Here is a 16,192-nt window from a genome sequence, read left to right as displayed (position 1 = left end):
CTGGTCATTCGGGGTGGCGTGGCGGGGGGTGGTGAGGCTGGTCTGTGGGGTGGTGAGGCTGGTCTGTGGGGTGGTGAGGCTGGTCTGTGGGGAGGGACCGGAGGCACAGAGGTGACACCTCCCCTCCGACCCCCCCTCACAGGCCCCTGACACACACCTCCCGCCCCTCCGACACCCCCACGCCGCCCTGCTAAGCAAATGGCCGCCACCCCGAACGACCAGACAGGCACCGCGTCCAGGCGCCCGCACCGCCTCACGAGTCCCTCCGCCGGGCAGGAACGGCCCGATCCGTTCTGCGGTGGGGATCCTGTTTCGGGGGCCTTCGTTGCAGACCGGATCGTGCTCCAGCTGGAGCTGGACCCTTCTCCTTATTTCCCTACATTGAGTGATGAGCATTAATTAGACAAACCTGACATGCTTACCTCATGCATCGAAACTGACAATATGTCGGTATTATCATGTGTGTTGATAGCCAGTGTTTATTATAAATGAATTTGGGGTCCCATTGCCACAGTGTTTCTCTCCCTCTCTCCCTGCTTGCTTGTAGACTAGCCTAGGACGACTGTGAGTCTTTTCACGTTTTCCCCCCACGAGAATGATACACCGGGTCATACCAAAATGTTTGGCCAGGAGGGGTGTTGTTGGGTATAGTTGCTGAATTCTGAAATGCAAAAATAAATAATAAATAGATCAAATAAATATATTTTATCCATTCAAATTTGTATGACCCTTCTCTGGACTCAAATTAATAACAGTGGACCCTCCCTGAGACAAAACTTTAAAAAGGGGAGCGTACCTACAGTATGTTCCCCGGGTCCTATATTCCCAGGGTCCTATGTTCCCCGTTTTTGTGGGACCGGGGAACATAGAACCCTTCCTAACCTCCCCCAGACCCTAACCCAAAACCTAACCTCTCCCACCCCTCACGCCTAAACCTAAGGTCGGCATTGCGGGTGGTCGGCATAGCGGATAGACACCCCAAATGTTACGGAGAGTGTTAAAAACGGTGCCGCGTCTATGTGCCGACAGGTCGCAATGCCGATAGCCCACAAGCAGAACCAGCTGAGCGAGGCGGCGTGCAGCGTGTCGGTGGAGCTAACCTCTCCCAGCCCCCACGCCAAACTTAACCTCCCCCCATGCCTAAACCTAACCTCCCCCAGACCCTAACCCAAAACCTAACCTCTCCCAGCCCCCACGCCAAACCTAACCTCCCCCCATGCCATGCCTAAACCTAACCTCCCCCAGACCCTAACCCAAAACCTAACCTCTCCCACCCCCACGCCTAAACCTAAGGTCGGCATTGCGGGTGGTCGGCATAGCAGGTGGTCGGCATAGCGGGTGGACCCCGTTAAGAACGGGGAACATAGGGATGACCCCGACAAAATAAGGTGTGTTCATCAAACTCCGGACCGCACTTTGCCTGTGCCTAGTCTCTCTTGCCAGACTCTCCCAGCAAAGGGGAACTGGGAAAAGCCTGTGCCTAGTTTATGAGTTCTGATACACAAACCAGTTTTGCAGTTTTTGCGTGATTCAGAGCTGTATCGGAGAATATGATGAAGTGTTTGAGTTAGTTTAAACCCTTGTCCTGCGGAGGGCAGTAATACGCCCAGAAGCGTTTACACTGCCGGAAATCTGATAGAAGAAGAAGAAGAAGAGTTCCGATACTTGTTTCCCATCGGTATTATTTGACTGTTACACCTACGTGGAAACTGCTGCGGCAGGGATTCCCTGCATTAAGCCAGTGATACAGGTGAATATTCTCAGCAACAGCCTATATATTTATATATGTATTAAACACAGACGGAAAGGTGTCAACACAGCATGGTGTGACACAGACAAACATCACTCACATGTTTGCTTTAGAATGGCAGCCTGCTGCGGTGGATCATGTGCTCCATGTCACTGGCTGGGCTACAGGAGCTAGGTGTGCTAGCAGACAGTAAAGATCTATTGTATGTACAGTTAGTAGTAACTATTTGAGCCATACGATGGGGACTCGAACGTTGGATTAAAATGCATAGTCATGTCGTTGTATGCAAATGTAAATTAAGCTAACCAGGTCCACGTCGATAATGAATGTTAGCTAGCTGGTGTGTGCCAGGGGGTGGAAAGAGGAGCACTTATAACGTTACCTCAGCTGGTGTAACGTTACCTCAGCTGGTGTAGGTATCGCGTCGAGGCTAGGCAAATAGTTGAAGCTGAAGCCATTGCAGTGATGTGATTGTTATAATGCATCTTTGTCCACTACTCAGTGTTGGGCAAGTTACTTTCAAAATGTAATATACTACATATTACTTTCATTTTGAAAGTAATACGTTACTTTACAATATTACTGTCTGTGTAGACTAGAGCAGGGGCTCCAAAAGATTAGATTTGCTGTCATTTGATGGGAGAAATGTGTTTACAAAAGATGATGGTGACTGAGGAAACGTAAAGGGATAGTTTGCTTTGTTTGAAGTGGGGTCCTATGAGGTACTTGCATACAGTCAGTGTACTACTGGGTAACTCCAGCCGCGGCAGGCACAGAGAGCTGTCTGCTGAGTGTGAAGGTGGCCATGAGCAAAAATGTAAAAAATAACACACATAAATACATAAAATGCTTCCATACTGCTCACATGGCGTAATGCAAGTCTCCACAAGCCCTGAGATGCCAAGTTGTCTTGAAAAGATGTCATTTACACCCTGTTTTTAGCTGAAGTCTTCACTATAGCCAGGTGGTGCAGCAGCCACTTTCTTTCCCTTTCCCTTCATCCGCATCATCTTTTGTAATAATCAGCCTTAATGATCGGCCTTGTGAGTGCGAGCAGCGGACAATTATTGGCATTTAAAAATGCCAATAATCGGCCCGACTAATCGGCCGGCCGATTAATGGGTCGGCCCCTATTCAAACGTCTCTCCCTCCCTGGTGCAGTGAGCTGATGGCCAAGCTGCAGGGCGTGGAGTTCTGGAGGAACACCCTGAAGGGGGCGCGCTTCGTGGTGGCACCCATGGTGGACCAGAGCGAGCTGGCCTGGCGCCTGCTGAGTCGCCGGCACGGCGCCCAGCTGTGCTACACGCCCATGCTGCACGCGCAGGTGTTCGTACGCGACGCCAACTACAGGAGAGAAAACCTCTACAATGAAGTCTGTCAGGAGGACAGGCCCCTCATCACACAGGTGAGGAGACACACACACACACACTCTCCAGCCATTTTAGGGTTGGCACGATGGACGATGGCATCGACCATCATGATGGGCCGAGCCCCATCGACCTCTGGGCCTTCTACATCGGATCATTGTGATTTAATTATCTGTTCGAATTAACATTTTGCAGTTTTAATAATAAAAAAAGCCAAGTCCACTCACCGTGTGAGTGGGACACGCATGGAATAGGGTTAGACCGGGGGACACGCGGGCGGCATTAAACAAGCGCACCCAGTTCAGAGAAGCCTCCCTTCCCCCTCCGCTCTACTGCTTCTCTGAACTGGGTGCGCTTGTTTAATGCGGCCTGTGCGTCCCCCCGCGTGTGAGAATTCAGCTGTGTTGTGAAAACGTTAAAACAAAGATGAAACTTCACATTCTTTACTGTTTTCAAGCCAAAGTGAGTACAAGTCAACTGTGAATTTAACTTGCCTGTGAAAGTTGATGTTGCTCCATTACATACAGCAGCTGCTGCTGCTGTAGTTTCTATATCTCCATAACTTTCTCTCTCATTAGGTTCAAAACTGAGCCCACGCGAATCTAACGTTATATCCGGCAGTAATTCTCTGTTTTCTGCCAGCTAGTTAAACACGTTGGTCAGGATCTGTACGTTAATGTTATTTGTTTTGCGCCGTTCAATATTGCTGGTAGTGACAGCCTACTGTTTCAGTCGCCTGGCTCTGTGCTGTAGTAGTCTGGCTCTGTGCTGTAGTAGTCTGGCTCTGTGCTGTAGTAGTAGTCTGGCTCTGTGCTGTAGTAGTCTGGCTCTGTGCTGTAGTAGTAGTCTGGCTCTGTGCTGTAGTAGTAGTCTGGCTCTGTGCTGTAGTAGTCTGGCTCTGTGCTGTAGTAGCCTGGCTCTGTGCTGTAGTAGTCTGGCTCTGTGCTGTAGTAGTAGTCTGGCTCTGTGCTGTAGTAGTCTGGCTCTGTGCTGTAGTAGTCTGGCTCTGTGCTGTAGTAGTAGTAGTCTGGCTCTGTGCTGTAGTAGTAGCCTGGCTCTGTGCTGTAGTAGTCTGGCTCTGTGCTGTAGTAGTAGTCTGGCTCTGTGCTGTAGTAGTCTGGCTCTGTGCTGTAGTAGTCTGGCTCTGTGCTGTAGTAGTAGTAGGGATGTCCAGATACCAAAATTATGAGTTCGATACCGATACCTGCCTAAGTATCTCGATACCGATACTGAAACGATACCACGGCAAAAAACTAAAACATCAAGAAAAGTATTTGAATAAATAGAGGGGACAAAACTTAAAATTTATTTTATTGATTTAACAAGGTAATGCACAGCCATGTAGTCATTTTACTACATGCTGGTAGTACTGCCACCACGTGTGGCGCTGAACATGCTAGAACTTTTATTATCTAGTGTAAAATTAACATAATCTCTCCTGTAAACATATTTTAAAGGAATGTGAACCGTTTAAACTTATGAATAATATAAATAAAATATATTTTCACACAGCTGCTACACTATTATAGCTATTTGTTTTATAAAAAAAAGTACTCTGTACTTGCAGCTCCTAAGCTTCATTAACATGAAGTGCCTGATTTATGGTTAATCTAGTAATATATATTATTTTCACACATAAATGTAGGCTATTGAAATGTAGGTTTATTATGTGGTGTACCCCCCCCATAGGCTACATGTAGGCTAGGTGTTTTTTACAATGAATTCGTATATCATTAATAATTGGGATTATTGTAAATATTAGGATAGGTGACATCAGACTGCTTACCATGTAAAAGCTTTAATAACACTGGCATTGAGGACCATAGTGTTATTAAATATTGTACATGGTATGCAGTCATCTGATGTCCCCTCCCCTAAACGTTACATGTCATGACTTGCTCCTTGGCAGAGATATGTGCTCCAGCACATTGCCTCGTGTTTCATTGTAAACGAGTAGGCTATTGTGACAAGCGAACTTTTTCAGTTAAACAAGTTCGCTTGTCACACAATACTCGTTGGACTTATTTGAGGGCATGTATGTTTATCGTTCACGTTCGCTAACCTGTCGGTCTTTAAACTCTTTGAACAGGTCGGGGTGCCTGTCGGCAAGATGTTTAGCCAGGTTCGATGTGTTTGAGCCTTTCGCTTGGGTCGCGTTGAAGCACCTTTTACACACTGGTTTCGATGTGTCCACGGGCTTGCCTTCGCTGTCGGCAACATATACTAAATATTTCCATATTTCGCTTCGTGCATCTGCTTTTTCTACAAGCGTTGGTCGGCTTGCAAGACTAGAAGACGCCACTGCCATTTTCGCTGTGTCTGTCCTGTATGTCGGGTGCTGCAGTGACTGAGGACTGAGTGGCCAGAGAGCGAGCAGAGAGGGAAGAGGGGAAAGTCGGCACCATGGTCGGCACGCCCACACATGAAGCAGACAGAGTCAGGGAGAGCTTTTTTTCACTTTTCACGAGTCACCATTGGTTCAAGGCAACGATGTGTTGCCTTCACGTGAAGTGGGAGACAGGCTCTCAACTTTAATGCCGCTGTCTCTCTCCTCCGCTAACAAACACCACGGTCGCACACTGACGCAACCCATGACATTTTTTTAAGTATCGGTACTAAATTAACGTGGTATAGTATCCTTTTTAACGGCAGGGAACCGCGGTACCATACTAATACCGGTATATCGTGCAACCCTAAGTAGTAGTCTGGCTCTGTGCTGTTACAAACCACGCCTCTTTCATGTGCACGAGCTCAGAGCTGTATAGGGAAATCCTAAATTGACAGACCCAGCTGATAACCACCGTCGTGGTATCGTTTAGGTTGATTGCAATGATTTGGCCAAGTCAAACCAGATCAAGGGGACAGATCCTGGATCTGTTTCTCCTCCATTCATGGTTTGGGCCCCTGGACTAAAGTAGGTGTTGTTGACCTGAAACAGTTTGAGAAACGCTCATAAGCCATCATGTGTTTCTTGTGTTTTCAGTTCTGTGCCAACGACCCTGGGGTGTTCATTCAGGCTGCTCTGCTGGCCCAGGACTACTGCGATGCCATTGACCTTAACCTGGGCTGTCCGCAGATGATCGCCAAGAGAGGTACTAGCATCACCACCATGTGTATCAAGCGTTGATGTATTGGTAATAGGTAGGGATGGGTATCGAGTAGGGATGCACCGATATGAAAATTTTGGCCGATGCCGATAACCGATTGCTGTTATGGCCGATAACCGATATTTACCGATGTCGATATGATCTGTATAAAACCACATTTTTATGATCATCACATTTTGTACATAATGAAAAACACATGTTAACACTGAATTTGAAAAAGTTATGCATTTCTTTATTTGCAAAGCCTTTGGAAAAGCCCATAAATCATAGATTTACTGCATTATTTCATATCAATGTGAAGAATTTGGCTGATAATGATAACCGATATTAACATTGCAACATCTGACCGATACCGATATGTTAAAAAATTACTAACATCGGCCGATACCGATATGATTGCCGATATATCGTGCATCCCTAGTATCGAGCACCGGTATTATTTGGTACCGCTTCCTGATTGGTCGGTACCAGGAGTATTGATAACGTTCTGGACGTTCGGTGCTGCTATTGGTATTTTTTTTTACCATCCCATGCATTTGATGTTGCGTGTGTACTGTACACTCCTGTCCTGGCATTACGCCAGCGGCAGGTTTAAAAGATTTAAACGATCAGTATTTTGAAGAAAACGTGTTTTATGATAGGAGGCATGTCATTGCTGAATCACACTAAAGCGAGCGACTGCCCTGTGATGATTCACAGAGAAATCTCTGCCTCGCGTTGCACAAAACGTTGCTTTGCTGAATGACCTATTTTCTGACAGTCACAGAATATGATGTGGACTTCACTTTGCCAACTCTGAAGAACAACAAACATTTAGAAAGGAATGAAGAGCTCCCCGATGCTTGTCTTTCTCAGGACACTATGGAGTTTTCCTGCAAGACGAATGGGAGCTGTTGGAGAAAATGGGTAAGTCAAATGAAAAGACAAATGAGCCGTTTATCTGTCCCTCCAGGAATTTGAGGTTTTGCGATTGCAATATTTTGCGTAGATTCAGCCAACCTTTCCAGTGTTTTAGGGAACTTAAAATTACAGCCATGACATGGCCAAATTAACAGTCCCACTACAAAGTCAAGCATTTTTGGCAATGAATCACAAACAACTCACTCAGAAATCAATCCTTTTATACAGGAAATAAGCAAGATGTTCAAGATGTTTTGTTTATTTTCCATAGTCAAGTTGGCCAATGAGAAGATCTCGGTGCCCATCACATGTAAGATCCGCGTGTTCCAGGAGGTGGACAAGACCGTCCGCTATGCCCAGATGCTGGAGAAAGCTGGATGTCAGGTATGAACATAGTCATACTTTGAATTTGAGCGCTCTCTGCCTGTGATCCTCAGTGTCATGTGATCCTCAGTGTCATGTGATACTCAGTGTCATGTGATACTCAGTGTCATGTGATACTCAGTGTCATGTGATACTCAGTGTCATGTGATACTCAGTGTCATGTGATACTCAGTGTCATGTGATACTCTGTGTCATGTGATACTCTGTGTCATGTGATACTCTGTGTCATGTGATACTCAGTGTCATGTGATCCTCAGTGTCATGTGATACTCAGTGTCATGTAGGGATGTCATGAGAACCGATACTTCGGTACCAAGTCGATACCAACATTCTGAAAACGTGACGGTCCTCGCTTTCCTCCAATACCCAAAGTACCGACGGGAACCGAGGAGGCAAATCTGGTTGCTAAATTTTGTGTTGTTTTTGGGCTGTAAATCAGCAGTTATCTGGCAACCTTTTTTCGTGAACACGTGACTACCTACCCACACACTACACACAGGAAAACAACATGCAACATGGCGGCGGCACCCGCATCTGCTTCTTCAACAACTGCAGCGACAGCTGACCCTCCATTAGTTGCCAAGAAAAACACCAAAAGTCGGGTATGGAAGTACTTTGGATTCGAGGCTGATGAGCATGGATTAATAATTGAACCCGATAAACCTGTATGCAAACGCTGCCGGCGCAGTTTCCAGACGAAAGGGGGGAGCACTTCCAACTTAGCGAAGCATCTAAAAGACCGACATCCATCTCTACAAAGATTTCAAGGTGAGTGCGTTTCATTTCAACGTAACGTAACGTGTTGTTAACACGTGTTGTCATTGCCCATCTATTGATAACGTTACCTAAGCTAACGTTAAACAACCCTGAAATAATAAGATTTCAAGGTGAGTGCGTTTCATTTCAACGTAACATAACTTGACAACGTGTTAACACGTGTTGTCATTGTCCATCTATTAATAACGTTACCTAAGGTAATGTTAAACAACCCTGAAATAATAAGTTATCAAACGTTTTGTTTGAGAAGGAAGGCTGGCATTGCTGTTTAGTTGTGTGTGTGTGTGTGTGTGTGTGTGTGTGCGCGGTTGTAATAGGCTACCGTTCACTCTGTCAAAAAAAACGATTAAAAAAAACGTTTTAAATGTCACCACTCCATGTCAGTAAACTACTGCTTGCACTGTGTGTGTGTGTGTGTTGTTTTTATAGTCATTAAGCTGTACCTACTAAATTAAATATATATTTTCTTTCACAGTATGAGCCAGAGGAGGACTTGGACCAGGAGGACAGGGCCGGGCCAGGGCAAAGCCAGCAACAGCCAGCAGCAACAGCCAACAATAACGGAGGCTTTTCTGAAGCTCAAAAAATATGACCATGACTCACATGAAGCACGGAAATTAGATAGGGCAGTTGCTGAATTCATATGCATGGACAAAGTTCCTATCTACACCGTAGAAAAGCATGGATTCCAGAAAATGCTTGAAAAGTTCAACCCCAGATATGAGCTACCATGTAGGAATTACTTCATGTACACAGAGATCCCCAAACTCTACACTGAAACTAGAAACCTCATCACCCAGCATTTCAAAGAGAAGCAATTCTATGCCTGCACAACTGATCTGTGGACAAGCAGATCTGCCGACACCTTCATGTCTGTGACTATTCAGTACATAACCAAGACATGGGAAATGCAGTCCTGGTGTTTAGGGTGCAGTGGTCTGAACTCAGACCACTCAGGTGAGAGTTTGAGGGAGGCATTTGAAGAGAAGGTTGAATTTGATTGGAGGCTAGACCTTTCAAAAATGGCAGGCATCACAACAGACAGTGCCTCAAACAACAAGAAGGCATTTCAGACTGACTTCAAATGGGTCCCATGTTTTGGCCATGTTCTTCACAATGCAGTCAACAAAGCCGTCGATAATAAGAGTGTATCTGCAGCACTGTCACGGCTTCGTAAAACCATATCTTCCTTCACCAGATCACCAAAGCTTTCACGTCAATTTGTCAAAAAACAGTCAGAAATCAAAGATCTCCCGGCCCATAAACTCATACATGATGAACCCACTAGGTGGAATTCTACATAATATGGTGGAAAGGTTCTTGGAGCAGCAGCAAGCTGTTTGTGCGGTGCTGGTAGAGGACAGAAAGAAATGGCATCTGATGCCCAGAGAAAGTGACATTACAGCTTTAGAGACTCTGAGGGATGTCCTTGCACCACTGAGCCCTTTTACTGATGCACTGTGGTGAGAAGAACACAACACTCTCCTCTGTCTTACCAGTGATGTGGAAGATATTCAGTTGCCTCGATGATGAAGAGGATGATTCTGTACTTGCTGGTCAGATGAAGCTTGAAATCAAAGCAGATCTAGACGAACATTACGATGAGAAAAAGCTACAGCTGCTTTTGAACACAGCGACATACCTTGACCCTAGGTTTAAAGACAGCTTTGTTCGCCTTGAGGCTGATGTCAAACAAAGTCTTCTGGACCAAGTAAGGGAAGCTGCTGCTGCTGATGTGCCACTGCCAGGAGCCCCAGGACAAGCTGCTGCTGCTGATGTGCCACTGCCAGGAGCCCCAGGACAAGCTGCTGCTGCTGATGTCCACTGCCAGGAGCCCCAGGACAAGCTGCTGCTGCTGATGTCCACTGCCAGGAGCCCCAGGACAAGCTGCTGCTGCTGATGTGCCACTGCCAGGAGCCCCAGGACAAGCTGCTGCTGCTGATGTGCCACTGCCAGGAGCCCCAGGACAAGCTGCTGCTGCTGATGTCCACTGCCAGGAGCCCCAGGACAAGCTGCTGCTGCTGATGTCCACTGCCAGGAGCCCCAGGACAAGCTGCTGCTGCTGATGTGCCACTGCCAGGAGCCCCAGGACAAGCTGCTGCTGCTGATGTGCCACTGCCAGGAGCCCCAGGACAAGCTGCTGCTGCTGATGTCCACTGCCAGGAGCCCCAGGACAAGCTGCTGCTGCTGATGTCCACTGCCAGGAGCCCCAGGACAAGCTGCTGCTGCTGATGTGCCACTGCCAGGAGCCCCAGGACAAGCTGCTGCTGCTGATGTGCCACTGCCAGGAGCCCCAGGACAAGCTGCTGCTGCTGATGTGCCACTGCCAGGAGCCCCAGGACAAGCTGTTGCTGCTGATGTGCCACTGCCAGGAGCCCCAGGACAAGCTGCTGCTGCTGATGTGCCACTGCCAGGAGCCCCAGGACAAGCTGCTGCTGCTGATGTGCCACTGCCAGGAGCCCCAGGACAAGCTGCTGCTGCTGATGTGCCACTGCCAGGAGCCCCAGGACAAGCAGAGGCCTCAACAAGCCAAGCCAGGCCATCCAAAAAGTCAAAGACTGATTTGAAACACCTGCTGTCGAACATACAAGGGGAAAGGAAAGGCAATGATGCCACTCAAGCAGCGCCCCCCACGACTTCCCCGAGTGATAGGTTAAATGGTGAGTTTCTGCTATACAGTAAAATGCCAGAACTCGATGCTGAATCTGAGCAGGACCCACTCTCCTGGTGGAAAACCCATGGAAACACATTACCTCTGCTATCTGATTTTGCCAGAAAGTACATGTGTATTGCTGCATCAAGCTGTGCTTCTGAGAGAGTATTCAGTACCTCAGGGATTATTGTCAGTCCAAGACGAGCAAGACTGACCCAAGAGAACATTGACATGCTGGTGTTCCTTGCCCAAAACCTTGAATTGATAAAGAAAAAGTTCAATAAGCCATGAAAAGTGATCCCATTCTTATAGGAATATGGCATCTCCACAAAATGGTAGCACATAATCCTATTGTATTCTTTACTGCTGCTGCTATTTTTTATTATGTACAGCAATTAGTAGTTTGAGCTGGACACAGTGTACACAGTTCCTCTTTGTGTCAGGTGCTTTTCTTATGTTAAGGCTAGGTAGCCAGTGCTGGACTTGATACTTGGAGCCTGGTCAGTGTTCTCCTTATTCTAGCCTACTTTTTTTTTTTTCATTTCCCCACCTGCCTCGGCTGGACCGGGCTGGTTATGCCATGTCACTGTTCTGTTTTTATAATGTGAAGTTAGTGGTTTATTTTAATCAGATTTATAATTTTCTTCTTTCCGTTCATGTTGGTGGGGTACTGCAATTGAAATGTTGTGCCATCCGAAACAAGTTGATTGTAAATAAGCAGTAAGCACAGTATTGTTTGTTTGAAATAGCTGACTGCTACATGCTACTTGTTGGTACCTAAACACAGTATTTTTTTATACTTGAAAGCTATTATGCACAGTACTTGTTGTATTGGTTAATACTTGAAGGCTATATGCCACTCCACTTGATGTTACCTAAGCACAGTAGTATTATTTGTTTTACTTGAAAGCTATATGCACAGTATGTTATTTTATTGTTTAATACTTGAAGGCTACATGCCACTTGTTGTACTTACTTGGTACCTACCTAAGCACAAACTTATTATTTTTTATACTTGAAGGCTGTTATGCACAGTATTTTATGTTATTGTTTAATACTTGAAGGCTACATGCCACTTGTTAGCACAGTATATTTTTTATACTTGAAGGCTACATGCACACAGTATTGTATTTTGTTTACTTTAAGGCTACATGCCACTTGTTCTGTTTAAACGCACACAGTATTGTTTGTTTTAAATACTGAAGGCTACACATCACTTCAAATGGTTCTAATAAAGGAGTGTATGTTGAAATACATGGGATTTATCGCTTTGTTTTTATTTTTACTGTGGTATCGAAAAGAATCGAGTATCGTGGAATTTCACTGGTATCGGCATCGACTACTACATTTCTGGTATCGTGACATCCCTAGTGTCATGTGATACTCTGTGTCAGCACTATTCACCTTATGTTCAGACCTTACAGTGGGCCAAATTCTTCCAGGTCCTTTTAACACTTCCGGCGGTCACGGCGCAAAATAAGAGAGTTGTTTTTGGAGCGGACAGTGAAGGGGTCAAATAAAGAACGTAGCCTACTACTTTGAGCCGGTACACAGCAAGCAAGCGAGTATCCACTGTTAGCCAGGTCAGATAACGTTATCGTTGACAATGACGAGCACTTTCTTGTAAAACATACCTGGACTCCAACAAAGAAAGCTTCAGATAGTTGTCTCTCCTCCGAGGCAGCGCAAGCCACTAACGTCAATAAGACCCGCAGACGTTAATGTAATTCCCTGGAATGCGAGCAGCGCAGCCATACATTTATTTTATTTTATTTTATTATTATTTTTAGCCGGAAGTTTTGATACGGCCACACAACCGGGTCAAATGGGCGTGGCTACATAAGGTGAATACTTCCTCCCATTTCTCGTCCTGTGATTCCTTGGGACAGCAGTGTGGCCATGCTGACAAGTGAGAGAGTTCTAGCATGTCTTTGATGCTGAGGCAGTGCTAAACCTACTGTAATCTTTACCATATCTTAATACAACCAGTGCGACAAACGACGTTACTGCTCGAGATGGACAGCCACGGAGGCAGCCATTACTGTTACTGCCAGCGGCGTTCCTGATTGGCCAGTAGCGCAGCGTCCCGCCGAGGGATGTCGACGGTTAAGACATGTTGGCTCCTCCCTCTCATTTCTATAATGGTACCTGATAATAAGACATGTTGGCTCCTCCCTCTCATTCCTATAATGGAACCTGATAATAAGACATGTAGGCTCCTCCCTCTCATTTCTATAATGGAACCTGATAATAAGACATGTTGGCTCCTCCCTCTCATTCCTATAATGGAACCTGATAATAAGACATGTAGGCTCCTCCCTCTCATTCCTATAATGGAACCTGATAATAAGACATGTAGGCTCCTCCCTCTCATTCCTATAATGGAACCTGATAATAAGACATGTTGGCTCCTCCCTCTCATTCCTATAATGGTACCTGATAATAAAACATGTAGGCTCCTCCCTCTCATTTCTATAATGGTACCTGATAATAAGACATGTTGGCTCCTCCCTCTCATTCCTATAATGGAACCTGATAATAAGACATGTAGGCTCCTCCCTCTCATTTCTATAATGGTACCTGATAATAAGACATGTTGGCTCCTCCCTCTCATTCCTATAATGGAACCTGATAATAAGACATGTAGGCTCCTCCCTCTCATTTCTATAATGGTACCTGATAATAAGACATGTTGGCTCCTCCCTCTCATTCCTATAATGGAACCTGATAATAAGACATGTAGGCTCCTCCCTCTCATTCCTATAATGGAACCTGATAATAAGACATGTAGGCTCCTCCCTCTCATTCCTATAATGGAACCTGATAATAAGACATGTTGGCTCCTCCCTCTCATTCCTATAATGGTACCTGATAATAAAACATGTAGGCTCCTCCCTCTCATTTCTATAATGGTACCTGATAATAAGACATGTAGGCTCCTCCCTCTCATTCCTATAATGGTACCTGATAATAAAACATGTAGGCTCCTCCCTCTCCTTCCTATAATGGAACCTGATAATAAGACATGTAGGCTCCTCCCTCTCATTCCTATAATGGTACCTGATAATAAAACATGTAGGCTCCTCCCTCTCATTTCTATAATGGTACCTGATAATAAGACATGTAGGCTCCTCCCTCTCCTTCCTATAATGGTACCTGATAATAAGACATGTTGGCTCCTCCCTCTCATTCCTATAATGGTACCTGATAATAAGACATGTAGGCTCCTCCCTCTCATTTCTATAATGGTACCTGATAATAAAACATGTAGGCTCCTCCCTCTCATTCCTATAATGGTACCTGATAATAAGACATGTAGGCTCCTCCCTCTCCTTCCTATAATGGTACCTGATAAGACATGTTGGCTCCTCCCTCTCATTTCTATAATGGTACCTGATAATAAGACATGTTGGCTCCTCCCTCTCATTCCTATAATGGTACCTGATAATAAGACATGTTGGCTCCTCCCTCTCATTTCTATAATGGTACCTGATAATAAGACATGTTGGCTCCTCCCTCTCCTTCCTATAATGGTACCTGATAATAAGACATGTAGGCTCCTCCCTCTCATTCCTATAATGGTACCTGATAATAAGACATGTAGGCTCCTCCCTCTCATTTCTATAATGGTACCTGATAATAAGACATGTTGGCTCCTCCCTCTCATTCCTATAATGGTACCTGATAATAAGACATGTTGGCTCCTCCCTCTCATTTCTATAATGGTACCTGATAATAAGACATGTTGGCTCCTCCCTCTCATTTCTATAATGGTACCTGATAATAAGACATGTTGGCTCCTCCCTCTCATTCCTATAATGGTACCTGATAATAAGACATGTTGGCTCCTCCCTCTCATTCCTATAATGGTACCTGATAATAAGACATGTTGGCTCCTCCCTCTCATTTCTATAATGGTACCTGATAATAAGACATGTTGGCTCCTCCCTCTCATTTCTATAATGGTACCTGATAATAAGACATGTTGGCTCCTCCCTCTCATTTCTATAATGGTACCTGATAATAAGACATGTTGGCTCCTCCCTCTCATTCCTATAATGGTACCTGATAATAAGACATGTAGGCTCCTCCCTCTCCTTCCTATAATGGTACCTGATAATAAGACATGTAGGCTCCTCCCTCTCATTCCTATAATGGAACCTGATAATAAGACATGTTGGCTCCTCCCTCTCCTTCCTATAATGGTACCTGATAATAAGACATGTAGGCTCCTCCCTCTCATTCCTATAATGGTACCTGATAATAAGACATGTAGGCTCCTCCCTCTCATTCCTATAATGGTACCTGATAATAAGACATGTAGGCTCCTCCCTCTCATTTCTATAATGGAACCTGATAATAAGACATGTTGGCTCCTCCCTCTCATTCCTATAATGGTACCTGATAATAAGACATGTTGGCTCCTCCCTCTCATTTCTATAATGGTACCTGATAATAAGACATGTAGGCTCCTCCCTCTCATTTCTATAATGGAACCTGATAATAAGACATGTTGGCTCCTCCCTCTCCTTCCTATAATGGTACCTGATAATAAGACATGTTGGCTCCTCCCTCTCCTTCCTATAATGGTACCTGATAATAAGACATGTTGGCTCCTCCCTCTCATTCCTATAATGGAACCTGATAATAAGACATGTTGGCTCCTCCCTCTCATTTCTATAATGGTACCTGATAATAAGACATGTAGGCTCCTCCCTCTCATTTCTATAATGGTACCTGATAATAAGACATGTTGGCTCCTCCCTCTCATTTCTATAATGGAACCTGATAATAAGACATGTTGGCTCCTCCCTCTCATTCCTATAATGGTACCTGATAATAAGACATGTTGGCTCCTCCCTCTCATTTCTATAATGGTACCTGATAATAAGACATGTTGGCTCCTCCCTCTCATTTCTATAATGGTACCTGATAATAAGACATGTTGGCTCCTCCCTCTCATTCCTATAATGGAACCTGATAATAAGACATGTAGGCTCCTCCCTCTCATTTCTATAATGGAACCTGATAATAAGACATGTTGGCTCCTCCCTCTCATTCCTATAATGGTACCTGATAATAAGACATGTTGGCTCCTCCCTCTCATTTCTATAATGGTACCTGATAATAAGACATGTAGGCTCCTCCCTCTCATTTCTATAATGGAACCTGATAATAAGACATGTTGGCTCCTCCCTCTCCTTCCTATAATGGTACCTGATAATAAGACATGTTGGCTCCTCCCTCTCCTTCC

General features: G+C 45.2%; 1 protein-coding gene across 1 annotated transcript in view; it reads left to right on the top strand.

The window, feature by feature from the left end:
- The first annotated feature begins 1,702 nt into the window (after positions 1 to 1,702).
- The window catches only part of dus1l (dihydrouridine synthase 1-like), a 35,391-nt gene continuing 20,901 nt past the window's right edge, over positions 1,703 to 16,192 (top strand). Inside the window, exons 1-5 of the mRNA XM_083648734.1 lie at positions 1,703 to 1,750; positions 2,912 to 3,155; positions 6,101 to 6,209; positions 7,080 to 7,130; positions 7,396 to 7,508. Coding sequence (XP_083504860.1) covers positions 2,919 to 3,155; positions 6,101 to 6,209; positions 7,080 to 7,130; positions 7,396 to 7,508 — 510 coding nt within the window. The 5' untranslated portion in view covers positions 1,703 to 1,750; positions 2,912 to 2,918. The remainder of the gene's footprint in view (positions 1,751 to 2,911; positions 3,156 to 6,100; positions 6,210 to 7,079; positions 7,131 to 7,395; positions 7,509 to 16,192) is intronic.

The sequence above is a fragment of the Poromitra crassiceps genome, assembly GCF_964638095.1.
Source record: "Poromitra crassiceps genome assembly, chromosome: 13".
In the NCBI taxonomy this organism is placed as follows: Eukaryota; Metazoa; Chordata; class Actinopteri; order Beryciformes; family Melamphaidae; genus Poromitra; species Poromitra crassiceps.
The sequence above is the reverse complement of the archived record's forward strand: the minus strand, read 5'-3'. Positions and strand labels throughout refer to the sequence as shown.